Source organism: Cervus elaphus, chromosome 20 (assembly GCF_910594005.1).
Source record: "Cervus elaphus chromosome 20, mCerEla1.1, whole genome shotgun sequence".
NCBI lineage: Eukaryota > Metazoa > Chordata > Mammalia > Artiodactyla > Cervidae > Cervus > Cervus elaphus.
Genome location: NC_057834.1, coordinates 123948001 through 123971804, shown reverse-complemented (window position 1 = coordinate 123971804; position 23804 = coordinate 123948001). Strand labels below are relative to the sequence as shown.

Sequence of the window (23804 nt, the reverse complement as noted above, 5' to 3'; positions counted from 1 at the left end):
GTGGAGGAATTTGACAGGAGAGGAAAGGAATGCATAGCTTGTTATGAGAACACAAAGGAGGTTCACTTATGCCAAACAAAGTAAGGTTTAGGAGGACTTCTTGGAAAAGATGCTGCTTGAGCTGGTTGTAGCAGGCAAAGAAAGATGAGCAAGATTGACCATGAAAAGCCATGTAGGTCAGACACACAAAACCATATTCAGGGCAGTTCAGGTAATTTGATATTATTAGAGGGGAAAGCCAAAGATCCAAAGGGTCACTTATGCCATGCGAAGTTTATCTCATGCAGGGATAGGGAGGTATGCTGGAAACTGACCATAATCCCCACCTCCAGTTCTCCTCTTCCTTTTAGTAATAGATACCCAAGGCTTCCCTGGTGGTTCAGACAGTTAAGAATCTGCCTGCAATGCAGGAGACCCAGGTTCAACGCCCTGCAGAAAGGAATGGCTACCCACTCCAGTATTCTTGCCTGGAGAATTCCATTGACAGAGGAGCCTGACGGGCTACACAGTCCACGGGGTCGCAAAGAGTCAAACACGAATGAGGAACTAACACTTTCACTTTTGCACTTTCCCCTCCTCCTCCACTGAGTTTTAGGTGAGCGCATATCTGTCCAATTAAGGAATATATTCCAGCCTCCCTTGCAGTGGATGTCACCATGGGACCAAGTTCTTGGGATGTAAATGGAAGTTAGGAGCATATTGTTCATTTACAACATTAAAAGGAAGCTACTTGTCTCCACTTTTTCTTTTCCCTCACCTTCCAGAGGTCTGAAATACAGGTGCAGTTAATAAAGCCAGCCTCAAACATGCCAACAATGACCACCCCCCGGAGCAGGGAGCATACTATGATGAAAGCAACCTGGATCCCAGGTTGAACAAGGAGAGAAGAGCTACTTCTTCATCCTGGACATCACCTTACTGGACTATTGAGTGAGAGAGAAATAAATTCCTTGTAGAGTCACTGTCTTTGGGGCCTTTGTTACAGCAGTATAGCCTGTATCCTAACATGAGAGGGAAGCAAAGAGAGTGCTGAGGCTTCTAATATAATTCTTGACTTGTCAGAAATGGTGAAGGAGCTAGAAAAGGCTGAGACAACAAACATCTATCTTTAATGATTATAGTTGAGTGAGACTAGGGCTGGCCAAGAACAAGATAAGCAAATATGCAGCCTTGCCTCAAGAGAGATAGAGAAAGCCCCTTGAAAACTATAAACTTCTCCCCGACTCTGAGAACCTAGTTCATCCACAGCATGACAGCTGCTAGCAACCACCCCACTGTTTTCCTTGCACTCTGCCCTGCAAAGCTGTATCTATTCTCCTCTTCAAAAGCTGATTAAAAAGAAAAAAAAAAAAAAAAAGTTGATTCCAACAAGCTTCTAATAAAGACTTCATTGACTAACCCCACTTAGTCATTTTGTATTAACCATACTTGCAACAGGGAAAATTTATTTGTAACCCCCCTGTATTTCTTGAAGAAGATGGGTCTGCTAATTGAAAGGCCTATTTTGCTAAACAAGTAACTTGTCAGAAGTGAAAGTCTGGAAGTAGAAGCTGGGATAAAATGCATTCCTCCCAATAATAAAAGGTTGAGGAATCTGCCTAGGGTTCTGGGAGGCTGGGCAGTAGGGTGGAAAAAGATCCCTAGTGGGAGAAGCAGAGAGTACTCTGGGAAAAAGAGGCACGTTGTAGGCAATTTTCAAGTGAATTGCTACAGTTTACATGATGTACATCATGTCTCCCCTTCAGTAAATTCTGCCTTATTTCCTAACACCCTGGTGGGAGAAGGAATAAATGGTTAGCAGCTTGAATAGAGGATGCAGGAAAAGCTGACATCTGGATTACTAGACCAAGAAAAGTGAGAATCAGTGCCAGTGGTGAACAATTCTAGAATTTGAGACACTTTCCTTTAGTTATCAATTCAATAATTTTGAAATTATGTATATTGGATTGTCATAATCTGAGACTTACCATTCACCCAATAATTAATGAGAGCCCATGAATAGAATAAAATTAATCATATTTTATAATTATAATTAAATACATATTAACTCTAATTAAAGGAAGCTAGCAGTTATTAATTGCTTATGAGGATTTGGAAATGGAGCACTTTCTTCTAGGTGAGCGTAGGGTAAATTTTAGGAAAGATCACATGGAAGAATTGCATCTGAGCTGGGTCTTGAAGTGAAGATAGGCATTGGTCATGCAAAGGCTTTGCAGAGGAATGGAATATTATGAACAATCTGACCAAAGCCATACTTTTTTCCCAGTAACTACTTATCAACGCTCACTCTATGCCAGGTACCAGGCTAGGTCCCAGGGATAAGAAGATGAATTTGGTTTCATCGACTTCTGTTAACATGAAAGAGAGAAAGTCTGAGTCACTTAGTTGTGTCTGACTCTATGCAACCCCATAGACTGTAGCCTGCCAGGCACCTCTATCCATGGGATTCTCCAGGTAAGAATACTGGAGTGGGTAGCCATTCCCTCCTCCAGGGGACCTTCCCAACCCAGGGATCAATCCAGGTCTCCCACACTGCAGGCAGATTCTTTACTGTCTGAGCCACCAGGTAAGCTACTGCCAATTTTCTATTTGTTCTGTTACTGCTCTGCCACATCTATCAGGTCTTCTTGGACACATTTTTTCTTGTGGCCAGTTTTTTCTCTCTTGAACCTATGAGTGTGTGATGCTTCTTTTGCTCCTTCAATGTCCTACTTTCCATTTATCTTTTTAACCTACTATTAATGATCATTTCTCTAATTTATTGAGGTCAATTAAATCTTCTAACTTGGCATATCAATCTGTTTGGGGTCACATGTAATATTTATGAAGACTTTCACTTTCTCTCCACTGTGCAGACCCACATTTCAGTACCCTGTTGTGCCAGTATATAGTAAAGGTTGGAAGTGAGACAAGAAATAGGGCTCCAGAATCCCAGGTCACAAAAACCTAGTACATCTGTAACTGACCACAATTTTGTGAACTGAAATTGCAGTGATGTCTCTTACATGACAGTCATAACTTCATCAACATAAACTTGAGTACCTACCACATGTGGAAACATGATGCTCAATGCATTGGTCTTTGTTCCTGAGAGGCTTACAGTCTAGATGAGGAGGCAAATAGACAACGAATACTCATTTGTTTACCCCTCTTCCTAATGGTTAAAAGAGAACAAAAGTGAGAATGTGAGAACAAGAAGGAATTCCCTTTTCCTCTGCCCTACCCTGTGACTAGCTACCTTCAGAAAGAAGCAGTTATTAACCCGATTGGTCAGAGCCCAGGACACTAATGAGTCCACACTTCAACAGTGGTTGGGATCACTTTATTTTGAGGGGTCACATGGTCAGAAGTGCTGCTCTTGCTCCAAGTAGGACCAGTTCACTTTCTATTTGATGCACACCTGGATGAATAAAGCCAGTCTGCTAGCATACCTGATCATCTTCTCTCTTTCTGCAGGCATGCTTATGCATGATAGTCCCCAAATCTAGAGGGTGGAGGTGGAGCAGAGAATCACGAAGCTTCACTTCAGCCTTAAACCTAAGCCATGTGATTCAGTCTTTTGGCAGAGTTCTTCTCTGGAGGTTATTGGGTGCTAGCTCAGCTATGAATAAAATGATCCTTTGGTTCCTATTCCAATTTCTTTCTTCTATATAGTTCCCTCGGGAACTCTAAAGAGAGGAGAGATGATCAGCGGAGTAGGATTTGCTTATTTCTCATCCTTGAGTGTGGCAATCCACATTGTTGGTCACAGTTTTGTGTTCTTTGTTACAAATTTTTGCTGCTCTTTCCAGGAAAGGATCATACTTCCCTAACCTTAGACTTGGTCCTACTGATGTCAGATTTGACCAGGTGAACTTGTTCTGACCAACAAAATGTGAGCTCTAATATGTAAAAGTGCCAGGCAGAAGTATCAAGAATCAGCATGTGATTCACTATCATCATTTTCCCCCTTTTCATGAGACCAACATTGTTCCAGATAAAGCTTACTCTAGGGCTTCCCTGGTGGCTGAGTAGTAAAGAATCTGCCTGCCAATGCAGAAGACATGGGTTTGATCCCTAATCTGGGCAGATCCCACATGCAGTGGAGCAACTAAGACTCTGTGCTACAACTATTGAGCCTGGGAACCACAACAACTGAGCTCATGGGCTGCAACCACTGAAGCCCACATGCTCTCTAGCCTGTGCTCTGCAACAAGTGAAGCCACCGCAATAAGTCCACACACCACAACTAGAGAGTAGTCCTCACTCTCAGCAACTAGAGAAACGACGTACAGCAATGAAGACCCGGCAGAGCCAAAAAAACTAACTAAATAAATACGATTTTTTTTTTAAAAAAGCTTACTCTATCAGTCTGAGTCCCAGCATGAAGACAACCTCAAACATGCCAAACTGATCTGTTATGGGCATGTTTGGCATTTCAAGAAATAAAACTTCATTGTTGTAAGCCACTTTGGAATCACTTGTTACCACAGCCTGACCTGGCTTTTCCTGATACATTTTCCTTATTACCCATCTGTATCAAACACCATTGTTTGTCCTTCCAACATCTATCTTCCGTCCTCTAAGAGAACCCCAATTTTTGCCTAGGGATTCACCTAACTCTAAATGTGCTTGTTGAGGATGGTGGGATTTCAATTCTCAGCCACAGAGGGAAATCATGATTAAATAATTCATGATGGCTTCTTACTCCCTGCTGGTGACTGGTTCAGACGTGGGAAGAGCGTGAGAAGTCTGCTTATAGGCTTCTGAGACAGGTTTTCCCTGCTAACTAAGAAACACATGGGAAGAAACAGTCTCTCTACTTCCACTGGACGTGCACGCATGTGCCAGCTGGACTTATGGCAGCCATTTTGTAACTATGAGGGACAGTGGCCTTAGGTAGTCAGAGTGGAAAGATGGAAAGAGTTTGGGTACCTGAGAAGGTCACTGAGCTGTTAAATGAACAAACATTTGAACTACCTACCTCTAGATCTTCTGTTACATGAGATAATACATTTTCCTTATTGTTTAAGATGGCTGAATCAGGAATGAAGGGGAACAGAATGTGTTTAGCTCTAGGGACAGTGAGGTGATCGCAGGACAGCATGTTTTTTTTTTTTATTGTTGAAGCTCAGGAGATGTCAGGGTTAAAACTGAATCTGGGAGTCATCTATGAAGAAATATTGTCTGTGTGCTCAGTTGCTCAGTCATGTCAGACTCTTTGTGGCCCCATGGACTGTAGACCACCAGCGTACTCTGTCCACGGAATTTTCTGGGCAAGAATACTGGTGTGGGTTGCCATTTCCTATTCCAGGGCATCTTCCCGACCCAGGGATTGAACTCGCATCTCTTGCATCTCCTACATTGGCAGGCAGATTTTTTTTTTTTTTTTTTATTGTCTTGCATAGTTTTTTTTTTTTTTTTTAATTTTTTTATTAGTTGGAGGCTAAGATTTTTTTTTTTTTTTAACTACTGCACTGCCTGGGAACATAAGCTTAGCTATCTCCTAACTGGATATGTTACTATCAAGGGCCTCACTTATCATCGATCCTAGAAAAGAGAGATCACAGTGGTGATAGCAACCTTCTAGGGAGGGTGAGCAAAGACAGTGAAGAAGCGATGATAACATCTGGATCCCCAGATTCTGTTCTCCTCAAACCTGGGTTTTCGAGAAAATTGGAGATCTTAGTAGCCATTTGCATATAAATTAAACATTCTTGACTTATGAAGATGACTATGAAAATGGATTGTAAGCAATTCCTAAATTTACTGACTCATACACACATTACCGTTCCAGACAACTATGGTTCTGATCATCTTATAGCCATCCTATGTATGATACTGCAGAAGCCAAGGAGAAAGCATTAAGGTCTGCAAAATATACACCATGGGACATTAAGGAAATGGTCAACGTAGAAGATAGAGCCTCTAGTCCCCAAGTCGATCTGTGGTTAGAAGATAGTTTTGAAAGTTACTAAGTCATGGGGCACTAGGTTCCTGCTACTTTATTAATTCTTGATAAAGAATTAATTTTTGAAATTCTACTTAGAACTTTTCCAACGGCATAAGGCACATCAAGACATCAAGTGGGTAATAAATGAACACACCTGCAAAATACATATATATAGTGAAGCCTATACCTTACCTGAGGTATCTTAACCCATTTCTAAATTGTTATTGCTTGGTCTGCTTTGAAATTCCTCTTGCCTCCCTAAGCCAAAAAAAAACAACAACAAAAAAAGGATAAATATTTTAATGAGTCGGAAGAGCAAATGCAATCTCCAAAGATGGCTAACTTCAGTCCTGCAGTTATTTAGAAAGGAAAGTCTGGCTACAAACACTGTTGTTTGCTGGCAGAATTTGCAATTGGCTAGGGCCAAGGACAGTGTTTAATGATGACTCAGTTGTATGGTCTAGAGGGATGGGGGAAGACCAACTAGTGATCCTTCTGACGAAAAGGACTCATATCTGTTTTCTTCACATTGAGGTTCTACAGACCCAGAACTGCTGCAACCTGGGAGCGGGTGTCCGAGGGAAATCCGGAGACCCTGAGAAATGCACCTTCAAATTATCTGGACCCTCAGCCCAAACAACCCAACTCCCTCCTTCTCTCCCCGCTCCCCAGCTCCAGGCCACGATTTGGGCAGAGGAGTCCAAGGCCAAGGGGCTAACCGGGGGCCTAGCTGGATGACCTTCGCCAGGCCCTGGAGTCTCCCTTAGGAAGTCCTCGGGGCCCTGCTCGGGTTCCGTAGGGGCCGCCGATGCACCCAGCCCCTAGGTGTTCGGGATGGCCTTTGGGAAGCATCCCGCTGCCCGCTGCGGAGCATTAGTCCGTCAGCCGGGACACCCTCTCCGCTTCCCTGGATAGCAGCCCGACCCCTCCCGCTCGGGTCGCCCCACCCAGGCCGGCAGCGCCACGCCCACCGGGGTCCAGCGCGGGGCAGGGATGCCCTCGCTCAGCCTCGCCGCCGCCGGTCTCGCTCAGGGCTCCCCCCGGCCAGCAGCCCCGCTCGGGTCCCCTCCCCCGGCCGCCGCAGGCCCCGGCCCCGCCGCCCCTCCCGGGCGCCGCCCGCCGCGGCCGCCTCTGCAGCTGGCCCCGTGGCCGGCCCGCGCCCGCCGCCGCGCGCTGATTGGCTGGCCGGGGCCGGCGGCGGCGCTGAGTGGCCGGGCAGATTCGCTGGGTCAGGGCTGCAGAGGCGCCTGGCGCACCGGCGGGAGCGGAGCCGCGGCGCGCGCTCGCCGGGACGCCGGCCGCCCGCCCGCCCGCCCGCCAGCCCGAGCGAGCGGCCCGGGGCGCCTAGGGGGCCCGCGCCCCACCGGGCGCCGCCGCCCTGGCCGCCATGTGCTCCCAGCTCTGGTTCCTGACGGACCGGCGCATCCGCGAGGACTACCCGCAGGTGCAGATCCTGCGCGCCCTCCGGCAGCGCTGCTCCGAGCAGGACGTGCGCTTCCGGGCGGTGCTCATGGACCAGATCGCCGTCACCATCGTCGGCGGCAACCTCGGTGAGCTAGGTGGGCCCGGGCGGGTGGGGTGGCGCTCCGGGATCCCCGAGAGCCAGCGAGTGGGCCCGCGCATCGGGCCTCCCCCGGCCAAGTCTCCTTTGGGTCACCCAAACCTACCGCTCTCCCCCGAGAGACCTCTTCGGGTTAGAGAAATTCCCTAACCTTGGGAGCTTTCTTGACCACCAGCATCTGCCCTGAGGCCAAGATTTGAGAACGGGGTTTAATTCACTTAGGAGACTTAGTCTGGAAGGAACTTGAATTCACCTGAAGTCGCCTGGAGGTCCGAGGAAAATGAAGCTAACCCCAAATTAGCAAATTCTGCTCGCTTCAGTGCCCTGCTAGTTTAGATTTATAAGAGCCAACACTAAATTTACAAAATTGCCATTAAGATGAATGTTTTTAAAAGTTTTCCAAGAGTGTCTAAGCATCAGCAGTGCACTGCATAGACTATTATTCCCAAGCTAGGAACCTGCAGATGGGGAGAAATCTGAGAAAGATTAGAATCACCTCTTGAGTATAAAGTAGGAGAGGAGACCTTTGATGGGTTTTCTTTAAACTGATCTTCCTCTCTGAAAGTATTAAATTCTGATTTCAGAAAAGTCACGATTTCAGGTAGAGACCATTCTGGCTGCATTGATTTCTCCACCACTGAGTTCGAGAGATTTGGAATGTAGGGAATGGGAGGGGGGCAGTAAGACATGGTTATCAACTGTGACCATGACCTCAAAAGGTTGTGTGTTTTTAGATATTCTTAATTATTCTAATATAAACAGTTTCTGGCTTAAGAATCCTAGTTTAGGAGCCTTCCCCTGGCTTGCAGTATTTGAGTCTCTGCAGCCTCTAGTATGGAGGTATCCAGAGGGGTCCAGGACCCAAGGAGCTTTGGGCCCACTGAGAGTGCTTCTTGGAATATCATTTATATTATTTCAATCATGCCTGGTTAAATAAACTCATAATCTGTTACTTTTCTTTGGCAGGGGAAAAGGGTCCCAACTTCTGAACAGGCTACATACACATGAGATTTTGAATATGACCTTTTTCTAAGTGGACCATATCTGTTCTAGATGTTTCATCCATAAATTAATCAAAAACCTTCATAAGTGCTATCAGTTGTCTGTTGGAGAAATATACTCCAAACACTGGGTGTCATATGCATTTAGTCTAAAAGAGTGGCTGTCAACCATAAAGGGCTCCCTCTCTCTAGTCTCGATTTGCTAAAAATTCTCAGTTAACGCTGAACTGGATTCCTAGACGAGGAATCAGCAGAATTGGATTATTACAGTTTTGCTGCTAACAAGTATCTTGGCTTTGCCTTGGCCAGGTCTCTTTATGTTTTTGAATCTCAGCTTTCTCATTTATAAAGCTAAGGGGTAGGGTTCCTCCAGCTATAAAATTATCTGTCAGTACTATACTTAAATGGAATGATTTGTCATATTTTCCTGATCTAGATCTAGTATATACATCTTTCCACCCCTGAGAGTTTGCTCTTTTTTAATTTTTTTTTCCAGCCTGTAAAGTTGCCTTTTTTGAGATACAGGCACATCATTCTGCATCATTTTCCTTTTTATAGACCCATCATGCATTCCATGAAAGAGTAGGGGAATGCTCTCTGTTTTGTATCTAGAACCCCATTTTAAATAGTCAGTCATAGGAAAATAGAAAATTAAATTCTAATGCTGCAGGAAACATTTCCACTCTTTTGTTTAGTGTCTTAAAATTTTGCTGGAATTCATGTGTGTATGTATCTCAGTCTATTCAGAAGCCAGTAGTTACTTCTTTCTAAACTACAAGAAGATCTACGTAGTTATTTGCCTAGTCGATCAAGAACATGAACACAGGTACTTTTTAAAGCAGTTTTAATTTTTTGCTAATTCAGTGATTGCCCCACACAAGTCACAACACATAAAACAAACCTTTTAGATCACTGTTTCTGCTGTCTAAAGCAGTCAAAAGACTTACTCGGTGCATGGTGCATGGTGCATGGGGGGATTAATTAAAGCACAAGTAAGTGAGTTCCATGAGAATACTGGGCTCCTTTGCTTTGCTCAGTGCTTTAACAGTGTCTAAATAGTGCCTCTCAGGTAATAGGCACTCAATAAATGTATTTAAATGAATTAAGATATACAGTCTATTTCCCAGTTTCTTCTAGAGTCAGTTATAGAAAACTGTTGGTAATTTGTTAAGCCAAAGCATTCCTCTGAAATAAACTCTAGAATTTACTGGCTTTGAAATCCAGAAAGAGCTACAATGGTACTGATGTCCTTGCCTATTTGAGAATTATTGTGGGAGCTGGGAAGGAGTTTGGGATCATCCATTCTGACCCCTTCATTTTATAAATGAAAAACCTAATGATCAAAGAGATGGAGTGACGTGCTCAGTGCCATCCAGCTAGTTAGCAGCAAATGAATGCTTAACAACCAGATCTAATTCCCAGCCAGTGATAATGGAATAAGTGTATCCTTGGACATCTGCAACCTATAGTATTGCCCAAAAGTTCAGAGTTTTCTGTAAGATGTTATGGAAAAACTCGAATGAACTTTTTGGCCAGCCCAATACTTTTCTCAGTAGATATGAAACTGAACAGAATTACATTAAATTGAGGCTAGACAGTGATGTTGCAGAGTAATGTGATAGTTTAGGAAGTTAAAGTGTCACCTTTACTCAGGCTTCATATCTTTGCTTCTTTCCATTCTTTATTTAGATTCATGTGGGAGTAGATAAAGGGGTCATTTTGAGACAAGAATGGGCAGTGACTCCACCAGTTCCTTAAATTCATTGCCCATCTTGCCTCCATGGAGGCTAGTGGGAATCCAAATCCAGAGATAAGAATTTCAGGTTATATCTGAAGTAGAATTCAGACAAGAGGATCAAAGTTTTGCGTTTAAACACTGCAGTTATTTTAAACAGAATAATACAAGTAAACTGAAGAAATGCTGCAAATACGAGGTTTTATGGTTATTCTTTTTAACCCAGTGGTCTGCTCTACTGAGCGTAGATTCGGGTGGGGAGACTACTGGGAAGACTGAATGACCTTCAGGTGACTGAAGCAATCCTGTAGAAAACACTTTCCCTTCACCTTCCTGCTGGATGTAGCATTATGAGAATCTGTGCATCGCCATGTCCTTCTTAGAAACCACAAGTTCTTCATTCGTTCAACACATTTTTATTAATTATTCTCAATACTGAGGATACAGTGGTGGTGAATATGGCACCAAAATGCACGTAGGAATATTCAAAACAAAACACATGGAGTTTTTATCATATGCCATAGGCCAAGTTTCTTTTTACATATTAATCTGATAATTATGTGCCCAGTCAAAGTGTCTGGGCATATGGTGCTGGCTGGCAGTTGGGGACCAACACTGAGTAATTCTGGGCTCAGCACTTTCTGTTTCCTTTGCTTCCACTGCATCCCATGCATCAGCCCGCACTGACTTCAACTTGCCCCTTGCACTGAAATTGCTTCTGCCTGAGATGCTCGTCTGGTCCAGCTCCCTGCCCCATGGGGAACTCTTATTCACCCTTTGTTTGTTTTTTTGTTTTTTATTATTTTTATTCACCCTTTATATGCAGCTCAAGTCTTTTCTTTAAAGTCTGTCTTGACTCCTTACCTGGCCCCCAAGCATCTCTCCCATCTGCTGCCAAATAAGATAGCATTCATTGTATTTTATTGTAATTTACCTATTTACAAAGTTCATCTCCTCTCACCCCCTAAATGACTGGATATTGCTCAAATGCATGCTCCAGAATAGGTACATAGTAGACCTTCAGTTGACATTTGTTGGATGACTGAATGAAGTGCCTTTAAAGGCTAATACAGCTATGTGAGAGGCTAATGCAGGTATGTGAGACTTGTGCTGTATTTAGCTGCTGTGTCTGGAATTTCATGATTGGATGCATAACTGTTTTCGTGATGAGGATGTTTATTTATTTGAGGGCAGAGTCACTGGTGCAAATCAAGTATTTTGACCACGCACAGGACTTTACAAAAGTCTCAAGAAACAAGTATAGCCCCAAACTCAGGAACAGAAACCAAGACAGAAGAGATGAGTTGACCTGGAAATGAGGATGTGTTACAGTTTGGCTCCTAGGAGCAGGATGATTCAGCATTCTTTCCTTACTTTCAGAGCTAAAACCTTGTGGCTGCATGGCAGTTTCTAGGTCAGGTTCTTTACATTAAGGTGTTTTGGGAGATTCTCACGTGGTTCTTTGTAGGAATCAGGTGTGTAAGATTTAAAATGTTTGGGTGGGGAGAAATCTTAATTAAATTTGAATGAGGAAATGGTCTTATCTCAGCCTTCCAAAAGAGAACAGGGGCCTTGCAGAGAAAGGATGGATTCCCATTACTGTGCAAGAAGACACTAGCAAGAAAGGGTACCAGGCTCAACTTTGTGCACAAAGGTTAATCTTTAACCTTAGTCCATGCTAAAGGCCTGTGCCTGACACCCTGTAATCTGAATAAACCAGTATCCAGCACTAGTGGAAAGATCAGGGAGTGGGTGGAAGCACCGACCATATAATGTTTCCAGACTGACGTGAGTGCTGAATGGATATGCTTTACCCCATGGGTCCACACTTATTACTGTGGGCTGACCTCCAGGACTGAGGATGGGTTGAAGTGTGGTTTATGTTGATGTTTCTAACAGCTATTTTTAGGGACAGCTCATGAACTGTGTTAGAAAATGTTCTAGAACTAATAGATGGGGATCCTTAGTGGGTCTCAGAGCCCTACTTTATAGGTTTCTGAATCATCCATTGTTACTACCATACCCTCCACCAGATTGGTTAAGCTTGCCTGATAGAAGGGATACAGCCATCATCAGAGAGGTCCAGGTCATCTGCATCCATCCATCCCCCTTGTCATCCCCCTTCTTAGTAGAGAGTCCACTGACATCCAGGTACATTACTGCTAGGCTTACCCCGCTCCACCAACTTCTCCAGTAGATAGGTGGGCCATAGTACCTATTTCCCAGAGAGACTTCACCTTATTCGAATTTTATATTGTTTTGTTACAAAGCTACAACAGGACCCAAAATTCTCAATCTAATTCTACTTGATCCTTCACTATTAAAAAGTAACTCAAGATTTCGTTGTGAGGAAGGGATACAATTAAGTTACTGTGCATCGAAGAATAAACAGGAATAATGGTTCCTTATTCTGATAACTCTGGTATTGTTATTGTCGTTGCTGCTGTTTAGTCGCTAAGTTGTATCCAGCTGTTTGCTACCCCATAAATTGCAGCGTTCCAGGCTTCCCCGTCCTTCACTATCTCCCAGAGTTTGCTCAGATTCATGTTCATTCAGTCAGTAATGCCATCCAACCGTCTCATTCTGTCGCCCCCTTCTCCAAATAGTTTAATATCGTTTATGTGTCAGTTAGTCTTCACAACGATCCTGTTCATTCCTTTACTTCGTTCCACAAATATCAAATGGGTGCCCACTCTGTGCCAGCCCAGGTGCTGTGCTAAGCGCTGGAGACACAGTGGAGAGTAAGAACAGACACAGTCTCTGTCGTCATTATGATTTTGTTCATTCATTTGCTCGATAAGTATCTGTTGACTGCCTACTATGTGTGGAGTATTGATCTAGGCATCAGAACAAAACAGAAGTCCCTGCCTCTCGAGGAGAGTACATTCTAGATGGGGAAACAGAATACAAACGAGGTAAAATATATTAGCATTTGGTGAAAAGAGCTAAGGAGGAAAGAAAGAAGAAGGGAGAAAAAGCAGCACATTTCTGGGGGCGAGAGAAAGGGTTGTAATTTTAGATAGGGTGGCTGGAGTGATCTTCACCCAGAACAGGAGGTTCAAGTAAAAGACCTGAAGGAGATAAGGGCACAGGCTGTTTGGGATATCCAGGAATAGGGGGCTTCAGGGAGAGGGAAGAGCAAGGAAACCAGTGTGGCCAGAGCAGAATGAGTTAAGAATGAGCATCAGGAGAGAGGTCAGAGAGGTGAGGGTGGGAGGGGAGCCCGTATATAGGGCCTTGTGAGTCATGGATTTCTTTCTACCTTACCCTGGAGTGAGCTGGGAATCCACTGAAGAACTCTGAGCAGAGAGGAGATGTGACCGGCCCTATGTGCACAGAATCACACTGGCCATAGTGTGAGAACAGACTGGTGGCAGCAAGGGCAAAGGCAGAGAGATCGCCTGAGAGGGTGTTGGTGCAGCTCCGGTGAGAGATGAAGGATGCTGATTGCTGGTCTAGAATGATTTCGGGGGAGGGGAGGGGAAAAGTGACTGGATATATTTTGAAGACAGAGTTGTCAGGATTTGCCTACTGGATCAGACATTGGACATGTAAGAAAGACTAACCAAGGAGGCCTTCAAAGTTCCAATGTCTGTCCTAAGCAGCTGTGAGAATCAGGTTTACTGTTTACTCATATGGAAAGGGTGTGAGGGGAGTAGGTTTGGGTAGGTGGTGAGGATCAGGACTGCCTGAGGTGCCTATTAAACATCCAAATGGAAATGGTAAGTAGGCAGTTTATCATATCAGTTGTAATTCAGGGGAAAGTCCTGGCCTGAGGATAGCAAAAGTAGGAGCATCTCTATACACCTATCCCAGGAGTGACTACAGAGAGAAAAGAGATCCAAGGACTGAGCTCTGGGACACTCCACTGTTTAGTGGTTGGGGAGAGGGAGAATGCATGCTAAGTCACTCAGTCTTGTCCGACTCTTGCAACCCCATGGACTATAGTCCACCAGGCTCCTCTGTCCATGGGATTTTTTCCAGGCAAGAATAGTGGAGTGGGTTGCCATTTTGTCCTCCAGGGGATCTTCCACACTCAGGGATCGAACCCACTTCCCCTCCACTGCAGGCATATTCTTTACTGCTGAGCCGTTGGGGAAGCTCTGGGGGGAGGGAGAGGACCCAGCAAAGAATCCTAAGTAAAAGAAGTAAACCCTGGAGAGTGTGGTGTGCTGGAAGCTGAGTGGAGAAAATATTTAAAGAAGGAAGACATGATGAGACTCTTTCAGCTGTGGTTTGTAAATCAAGTAAGATGAGGACTGAGAATTGACCATTGGATTTAAACTGTGGGCTTGGCATTAGTGACTCTGATAAGAGCAGTTTCAATGAAGTAACAGAACACAGTGAGTATACACACTGTCTTAGGAGTTTTATTATAATGAAAAGGTGAAGAATGGATTGATAACTTGTATGGACTGAATTGTGTTCTCCCAAAATTCATATATTGAAGCCCTAACCTCTGATGTGATGGTATCTCGAGGTAGCGCTTTTGAGTCATGAGATTTAGATGAGATCATGAGGGTGGGGTCTTCATGATCCGATTAGTGCCTTTATAACAGGAGTTGAGAGAACTTGATCTTTGTCTCTTTCTCCTTGCCATGTGAGGATACAGCAAAAAGGCAGCTAACTGCCAGCAGGAACAAAACGCAATAATGCTGCCACCCCAATATCAGACTTCCAGTGTCCATAACTGTGCAAGATAAATGTCTATTGTTTAAGCCACCCAATCTATGGTACTTTGTAATAGCAGCTTGAGTTAAGATATTGCTCAAAGATGAATTTGAGAGGCTTTTATTAAAGAAGAGAAATAACACCATATTTTATGTTAGTGTGAATGATCTGATATAGGGAAATGGAGATTTAGGAGGAGGAGGTTAATTGCTGGAGCAGTGCCTTACATGCCTGAGAGGGGTTGGGATCGAATGCATATTTCAAGAAGTTGGCTTAAGCTAGGAACAAGGACACTTCAGCCACTGTATAACAGAGGAGGTAACCTATTGACACAGGTACAGGCAGGTGGGTAGATATGATAGTGGAAACTTACAGAGAAGTTCTTTTCCGATTGCTTCGGAATCATTGAAATAGGAAGAGTCAGAATGAGGAGGTAGGAAGAAGTAAAGATTTGAGGCAAGAAGACAAAGTGTGAAATAGTTGTTTGGGGTTGAGGGAGAGTGAATGAACTAGGGAAATAGAATAGCTTACCAGGCAGCAGTAAGCATACCCTTGAAACCAGCCAACAGGTTTGTGTGTTTTTTCTCCAGCCATGCTCCATTGCATAGGAGGACACATGAAGTAGGCAGAGTGGGATCAGGGTTACTGGGATTGTGGTTTAGCCAAGCAAGAAATGGGTGCAGGGACATGAAGGTACATGTGTGGTCCTTCACTGTGGAATTTAAATAGTATAAGGGAGGAAGTGAGGGCATGAAGGGGGTGAAGGGCAGTAAAAAGATGGGGGATCCATGCATGGGAGTTCCAGATGGTATCAAAGTGTGGCTGGAGTTGGAGTATGACAGAGTGAGCTGGAAAGATAGGAGGCAGTGGTTGGAGATGGGAGTTATGATCACTGCATAAAGTCTGGAATGTAACTGGGAGTGGTGGCTGGGCTGGGGTGATGGACAGGATCCTTGGAGGAAAGGAAGTCAAAAAGTGGAGAGACCTGGGCATTGGAAGAATTCTTTTTTTAAAATTTTAATTAATTGACTTCTTTCTTTGGCTGCACTGGGTCTCAGTTGCAACACATGGGATCTTTGATCTTCCCTGCAGCATGCAGCATCTTTAGTTGCAGCATGTGGGATCTAGTTCCCTGACCAGGTATCAAACCCAGGTCCCCTGCATTTGGATATTGAAGTCACCAGTATCTATGACAGTGCAAGAGAGTCAGTGACTCTGGAGCTAAAGCTTCAAGGACAGGGGAGTGACTGGGAGCCTTAGAAGACCTGCACAAGTAGGGAGATGTGGTGGTGGTGGATGAGAGTCAGACTGGGTGTTTTAGGAGGAGAGAAGGGGGATGGTCAAGCCACAGTGAGAAGCAAGGAGCATGTCTCTCCTACCTCCAGGCCCAGTGACCCCAGGCATGAGAGAGAGAAAACCTCCGTAGCTTGGGAGGGAGTAAGAAGCAGTACCACTGGGGAGAGGCAGGGGTCAATTAGACTCAAAGAAAGAAGAGGAAAGGAACACTCATGAAAAGGTCAAGGATAGGGGATTTGCCGCCCACTGAGTCCCATTGACTGAGTCCCGTAGGGCACAGGGGAGATGGAAGGTGTGAGTAGAAAAGGCAGTGTCAGAACTGGGCTGGGTGTGGATCAGAGTCCAAGGACATGGCCTTGGAGACTGGAGTCTTGAGAGACTGATCTGAAAGGGGGAAAGGGCTTGATGAGAGTTGTCTTTGTGGTTGCAAGAAAGATTGTGTTGGTGAGGTGAGGGAGAGAGGAAGGTTTTCAAGTTCTGTTTTACAGAAGAGGAAACTGAGAACCAGGGACATTTTTTTGTCTTGCCAAGCTGTTCAATGACAGCACAAATTAAATCAAGTCTCTGACTTAGAGGCCAGGACTTTATCCACTTTGCCATAATTGCCTTTCATCTCTTGTGGCCTCAACTTCCTGAAAGGCCTTTGCAAATAGCCCTGGGATATTCCTAAACTCAGCATGTATGAGTTGCCATGCCTTTGCAACAAGAGATAGACATCAAGCTTTTATTAGTTATACATGTTTCTTCTGAGCGAGAAGCACTGTGAGTTGACATCTCCTTTCTGAAACTTGCCTTGATTCTCTCAGAAATAATCACCTAGCTGTTCCCTCCTCCTCTGCTGTCACTGTACCGATATATATGCCGGCTAGAGCACTTCTAATATTGTATTAGAATCTCCCCAGCCCCTGCCCAAACCAGGCTGATAACTCTTCTTAATACCCAGGTGCTCTGTAGAACCTCACAGACATTAATTACAGTTGTCTCTCTTCTTTCTTCTTAAATCCCAGGGATGTTGTCTCACTCACACACCTCAGCCCCTGTGCCCAGCCCTTGAGACCGTGCCTGGGTGCATGTTCCTTCACTGTCAGGGGCTCTCCCATGGCGCTTGGCCCTTACACTTGATGGCACCCCTACCCCACCCCCTGTCTTGCATCTAACCATCAGTACATGAATCTCTGCCTGAGGGCTTTCTCTGGTTACAGGAGCTCACTTTGCCCGCACATGTATGGTAAGCCAAAAGGGCCAGGGAATTAACACCACACCCCTGGATCAGCTCTCAGCCGGACTTAGTATACATATAAAATTATAAATCACTAGCTCCCTCACCCCTTGGGTGTGGTAACCAAAGAGTGTGCACTAAACCATTTCTTATTGTTGCCCAGCAGGATTAAGCTCTGGGTGCCAAGGTCATCACTCACTTCCTAAGACACCTTTTATTTGCAGCATTGTCTTTTCCACTCCCCTCCCAGTGTTTCCTGAAATTACCACCCTGATGATAAACCTCTTGTACTTCAGTCCTTGTCTCCAGGAGTCCTGCTGGGGAAACCCAAAACCAACACTGGGTTTGGCCCAAAGTAGGTGCTCAATAAGTCTTCACTGAATGACTACATGCAATGATAAATGTGTGTTGAGTGACTGAATGAATTACAGTGATGTCAGTATCTTTCTCCATAAGGAGACAATAGACTGGTAGGCAGAGACCACGTGGCTCATCTTTGTATTCCTGTGTCTGACTCATCGCAACAGTTCAATAAAGGTTGAACTGAATTACATGACCTCAAAATAGCATCTGGTGGAAAGAGAAGGTGGCCGCATAATGACTGTGGGTCTTAATGAGGTGGAGGTGAGATTTTCTTTGAGCATTGTAACAAAGACCTTTAAAAGGGAAGGAAGAGTGGCATAGTAAGAATAAAAATAACTTCCATATGAGGAAATGCTGGGGGGTAGGGTAGAAAAAGACTGGAGAAAATGTGGAGAGTGATTGGGATGAGCCAGATCATGTTTGGGATGACACATATTCCTCCTAACACGACATGGTAATGCGCAGCACTTCATGGATTATTATCCACTTACTTTATTTATAGGGTTGATTCCTTTCTGAGCCTTGCTGCCAACCGTGGCTAGTAGTAAACACAATCCTACTCAAGTGTAGTGGTTCTAAAAACTCCCGTGAGGTCTTTTTGCTGGCTCTCCTGCGATGGTGTTCTGCTCTTTTTCTTACTTCTGCCACTTGCTTTGTACATGAAGAGTGTTTTTTTCCTAGCATACACAAAGCCAGTTTAGGGTTTTTTTTTTTAATCAATTATTTATTTTTTGTCTGTGCTGGATCTTCGATGTTGCATGGGCTTTTCTCTCGTTGTGGCAAGTGGGGGTCACTGTGTGTTGCAGTTGTGCGATCTTATTGTGGTGGCTTCTCTTGTTTCGGAGCATGGACTCTAGGGCACGTGGGCTTCGGTAGTTGTGGCTCCTGGGCTCTAGAGCACAGACTCAATAGTTTGGCACACAGGCTTTGTTCCTCCGCGGCATGTAGGATTGTCCCAGATCAGGGATCAAACCCGTGTCTCCTGCTTTAGCAGGCAGATTCTTGAACACTGAGCCACCAAGGAAGCCCTGCCAGTTTAGTTCTGAAGCTTGCATTTTCGTTGTGAAGCCGGGGATGTATATGTGTGTATGTGAATGCGTGCTGTGTGTCCACACATCTAAAGGGTCATGACCCACTGGGCATCTGCTGCTGCTGCTGCTGAGTCACTTCAGTCGTGTCCGACGCTGTGTGACCCCATAGACAGCATCCCACCAGGCTCCCCCGTCCCTGGGATTCTCCAGGCAAGAACACCACAGTGGGTTGCCATTTCCTTCTCCAATGCGTGAAAATGAAAAGTGAAAGTGAAATCGCTCAGTCGTGTCCGACTCTTAGCGACCCCATAGACCGCAGCCCACCAGGCTCCTCCGTCCATGGGATTTTCCAGGCAAGAGGACTGGAGTGGGGTGCCATGGCCTTCTCCGCACTGGGCATCAGGTCTGTGTAAATGCAAACTTTTAATAGTTCAGTCCAGGGATTCATATACAAGATGTCATTTTTTTTAAATTAAAGCATAGTTGATTTACAATGTTCTGCCAATTGCTGCTGGACAGAAAAATGACGGAGTTATACACAATATACATTCTTTTTTATATTCTTTCCATTATGGTTTTGAATATAGTTCCCTGTGGATACTCCCAATATCCACAGGGTATTGAATATAGTTCCCTGTGCGATACAGTAGGTCCTTGTTCATTCATTCTAAATGTAATAGTTTGCATTTACTACCCCCAAGCTCCCAGGTCATCACTCTTCCTCAGTAACTACGTCTGTTCTGTTTTTTTTTTTTTTTAACAAAACATCTTTAATTTAAATACAGTAATACATATGAAAGTTCTTACCAAAGTCCCTCAAACACAAAATGTTAGGCAAATTCAGATCTGAATGATTTTACCTTTTATTATCCTTGACTCTTCCCTGTATTTGTATGAATGATTGAAAATAGGTTTTAATTTTTAGAGCTCTGCTTTCCAGTAATGAGTTATTTCTAAAGCTATTTCTCTGTATTATTATGTTCATTTCTCTGCTGTTGTACATATAAATGCAAAAGTCTAGTTTTGTAGAATTAATTTAATCCAATATATAGGTTAGAAAGAAAAACAGGCTCAATTCTTTGGAAAAGTTACTCATTTTTCTGTCTTGTTTTTAATACATTAAAAATATTTCCAAATAAAAAGAATAGAGTCAAAAGGAAATCAGAACATAATTGCACATGAAAGTATATTATTTTTTTTGGAAGTAATATGGAGGCAATTTTGTGGTTTCAAAAAGTTGATTTAAGCGAGGTTGGTTATTCGTCATTGTACTAACTAGTTTGGGGTCTGATCATTCTCACAATCTTATGGACCTGTTCGGGGACAGAGTGATCATTTTAATTTTTTTTTAAAAAAGTGGTTCGAGGCTAAATAGTAAATCTCAAGCCCAGTCTAGGAGCCTGAGAGACCCCAAATATCCCAGAAGCAACTCAGCTCCTTTCCTTCACCCTGCCGTCCAGGTCAAGGTGATACCCAAGAGCACTCAGGCACCTAATCACATGAAATCCCTTGTTATTGAGGGAACGAGCCCCTCCTGGTTCAGGGCTTTCCGCCCATCCCTTGGCAGCAAAGCAGAGGCCTGCCCTCTCTGAGTTCTGCATCAGCCCTTCATTCCCTTGGCTTAAGGCCCATAGATTGCAGCTGGAACGTTAATGATCCCAGGAAAGGTGACACATTAAGCTCCATCCTTTCCTGAGAGGAGATATTTATGGGGAGAGGGAGAGAGATTGCTAAGTGGTTAAAGGCTCTAGAATTCACTGACAGGTTTGCCGAGCACCAGTCTTAAATCCAAGCTGTTCTTGGCCGTGGCTGTGCGGAACTGCCGTTCCTGCTGACGGATGCCATCACAAGCTGCAGACTCTTGTCTCCTGCTTCTAGAAATGTTTGATTTGGACAAGGTGCCGTGACATGCTGTGCTCAGTCGCTTCGGTCATGTCTGACTCTGTGCGACTCTGTGGACTGTATCCTGCCAGGCTCCTGTGTGCACAGGATTCTCCGGGCAAGAATACTGGAATGAGTTGCCATGTCCTCCTCCAGGGGATCTTCCCTACTCAGGGATCAAACCCACATCTCCTGCATTACAGGCAGATTCTTTACCACTGGCACCACATGGGAAGCCCAAGGTACAGACAGCAAAGAAAATGGGAATGATCGGGGGCAAGTGATGTTGCCCCGTGGCATGGATGCTGGAGTTGGGTCAATGGGCAGAGAAAGAACTGGTTGTATTGATGTTTCCCCTAAATCCATCATGCTCTCTGCACAGAGCTGGAGGCCAGCACAGTCAGAGACCACATCTGTCTAACTGCTTGCGAGGGCCTTTTCAGCTCCACGTTAACCCATTCCATTCTTCGTTTATTAAAGGCTTCAGTTGGAATGAGCCAGGCCCAAAGATTTACCTTTGGAGAAGAGAGATGAAGTCCTGGTAAGACTTCCTAGGTGTACGTTGAATCTGCTTGTCGAGGCTGAGCTGTCTCTGTCCACTTGTGGTTGGTATTTCCAGAAATGACTGAATTCTTTTCTTCCCATTTAGAAGTGTGACTGTTTGTCTGTGGTCTCGTGTTGAGATTTAAAAGCCAGACGTTTCTGCTGCTTCTCATCTCTCTAGGTCACTTTTCTGTTGCAAAGCCATTTTTCTCATCAGGTGGTGCAAATCTCCATAAAGTGTCCTACCCTGCTCCGTAGAATGTGCAGTAAAAATGCCAGTGCCTTGCATATGCATAGCATTTTGTAGTTCTCAAAGCATTTTTGCATATATTACCTCATTATGTAATGTCGTTCTGGGCTGTTGCTTTTCCCCTGACTGTTCTGTATTTACTCACCTTTTTCACCAACTTGAATACCTTTCTTTCTTCTCCTACCAATTTTCAGGATATTACTCAGGGTTTGCTTTTTCCCCCTTTCAGATTATTTTCCCCAGGGGCTATTAGTGGCAAAGGAAAAAGCACATATAAATGATACTGTTTTCTGATGGCAAAGTGAAGATAACCTGAATGCTCTTTAGACATCATCCCTGAGAATTACATTCCAGTTCCTTGGGTTCACGCTGTCAACAGAAGTACTAAAAACAATTTAACTTAATGACTGCACTTACTCTCTTTGCTTTAAATTGGTGAAACATCTAGAATGGGAGGAAACTGTGCAAGTTAGATCCATGTAGTTGTTTTTTTGGTTTGGGTTTTTCTGTTTGGTTGCTGTTTTGTTTTGCTTAGAGTTTTTGTATTGATATTATTCATCCCCGAGTAGAGAAATAGTAACTTCCTTAGTAACTTTTATTTTCTTGAAATTAATATGGTGGTGCACTTTTATCACTTACGAAATCAAAGGTGCTTTAGGTTAAAGTCTATAACATGGTTCTCAAACTGTGTTTACAAGGTTTTCTGTGGAGCCTGTTAGAGACTCCTGTAAGGTTCATTAGGGCAGACCAAATCATTCCTTGAACTCACGTCTCATTGCCCTCCATGGTCCGCTTCTTGTCCCTCTCACTGTATCCCCCAGTGCTGAGTGCACTGGAGATGCCCAGTGACCTACTAAGAGTAATACAAACCATAGGCTACTGCCGCTGCTAAGTCACTTCAGTCGTGTCCGACTCTGTGCGACCCCATAGACGGCAGCCCGCCAGGCTCCCCCGTCCCTGGGATTCTCCAGGCAAGAACACTGGAGTGGGTTGCCATTTCCTTCTCCAATGCATGAAAGTGAAAAGTGAAAATCTCTCAGTCGTGTCTGACTCTTAGTGACCCCATGGACTGCAGCCCACCAGGCTCCTCCATCCATGGGATTTTCCAAGCAAGAACACTGGAGTGGGTTGCCATTGCCTTCTCCAAACCATAGGCTATCAGGGTTGAAAGAGATCAAGCAGGTTGCTGAGAGCTTATCTAACCTTGACATTCCTTCTGTGCCATCCTTGAATGACCTAATGAGCCTCAGCCCATTCCATCCTAAGACAACGGAAAAGTATCCCTTTTGTTGAGTCCAAATCTATCTCTATGTAGCTTCTATTCAATTAAACAAACATGGAATGCCTACCACGCGCCAGATACTGTTCTAGGGGCTGGGGTCATAGCAGTGAGCAGTCAGACAAAATAATGCTCTTATGGGATAGCTCCTCAGCTCTTTCTCCTGAGGTCACAGAAGACAAGCCAAGTAATTCTTCTGCATGGAACCCTACAGACTATTGAAGACTTCACTCCTGTTCCTCTGACTCTTCATCACAAGCTATTATTCCCAGTTCATCCAGTGTCATGCAGGTTTAAGTCCTTTGGCTATACAGATTAATTGTTTTGTGATGCATTCTAGTTTTTCTTTTTTTTTTTTTTTTTTATTTTTAAAAGCCAGAACATTTATTGCGCGACTAATTGTTGAAATCCTTTTTTTTTTTTTTTTTTTTATTTTTAAAAGCCTCTAGTTTTTCTTAATATTGAATTGACTTTTAGTAGATTGATTATTTTTTAAGTTTTTTGTTATAAAGATAATATGCAGTTGGAGACATTTTGGAAAATATGGATAATTATAATATAGGAAATCATCTATAATCCCATTACTCACTGTTAAAATGTTGATATACCTTTTCTAACTTGTATCGATAATTTTATATCTTTTCTTTTTCACTTAACATTGACATTTTTATATTCATTATATTCATAATATTCCAGATGACTTTTCAAGATGAAATCATGCGAGTAGTAAAGATAATTTAAGTGACTTATACTTCATTCCCTGTCATTGTCTCCACCCTCCTAAGCCTCTATGTTTTAGGGACTACTATTAATAGTTCTCCTGGAGAAGGAAATGGCAACCCACTCCAGTACTCTTGCCTGGAAAATTCCATGGACGAGGAGCCTGGTAGGCCGCAGTCCGTGGGGTCGCAAAGAGTCGGACACGACTGAGCGACTTCAGTGTTCAAATGTCATTAATAGTTCTACATGGAAGGAGGTACTGGACTATTATCTCCTATGGATTTTTCTGACTTGGATTAGTCTCAGTATGCTGCCTTCCTCC

The 23804-nt window shown here is 44.0% G+C and overlaps 1 protein-coding gene across 1 annotated transcript in view; it reads left to right on the top strand.

The window, feature by feature from the left end:
- The first annotated feature begins 7184 nt into the window (after positions 1-7184).
- The window catches only part of RIMKLA (ribosomal modification protein rimK like family member A), a 33300-nt gene continuing 16680 nt past the window's right edge, over positions 7185-23804 (top strand). The window contains exon 1 of the mRNA XM_043878165.1: positions 7185-7482. Coding sequence (XP_043734100.1) covers positions 7320-7482 — 163 coding nt within the window. The 5' untranslated portion in view covers positions 7185-7319. The remainder of the gene's footprint in view (positions 7483-23804) is intronic.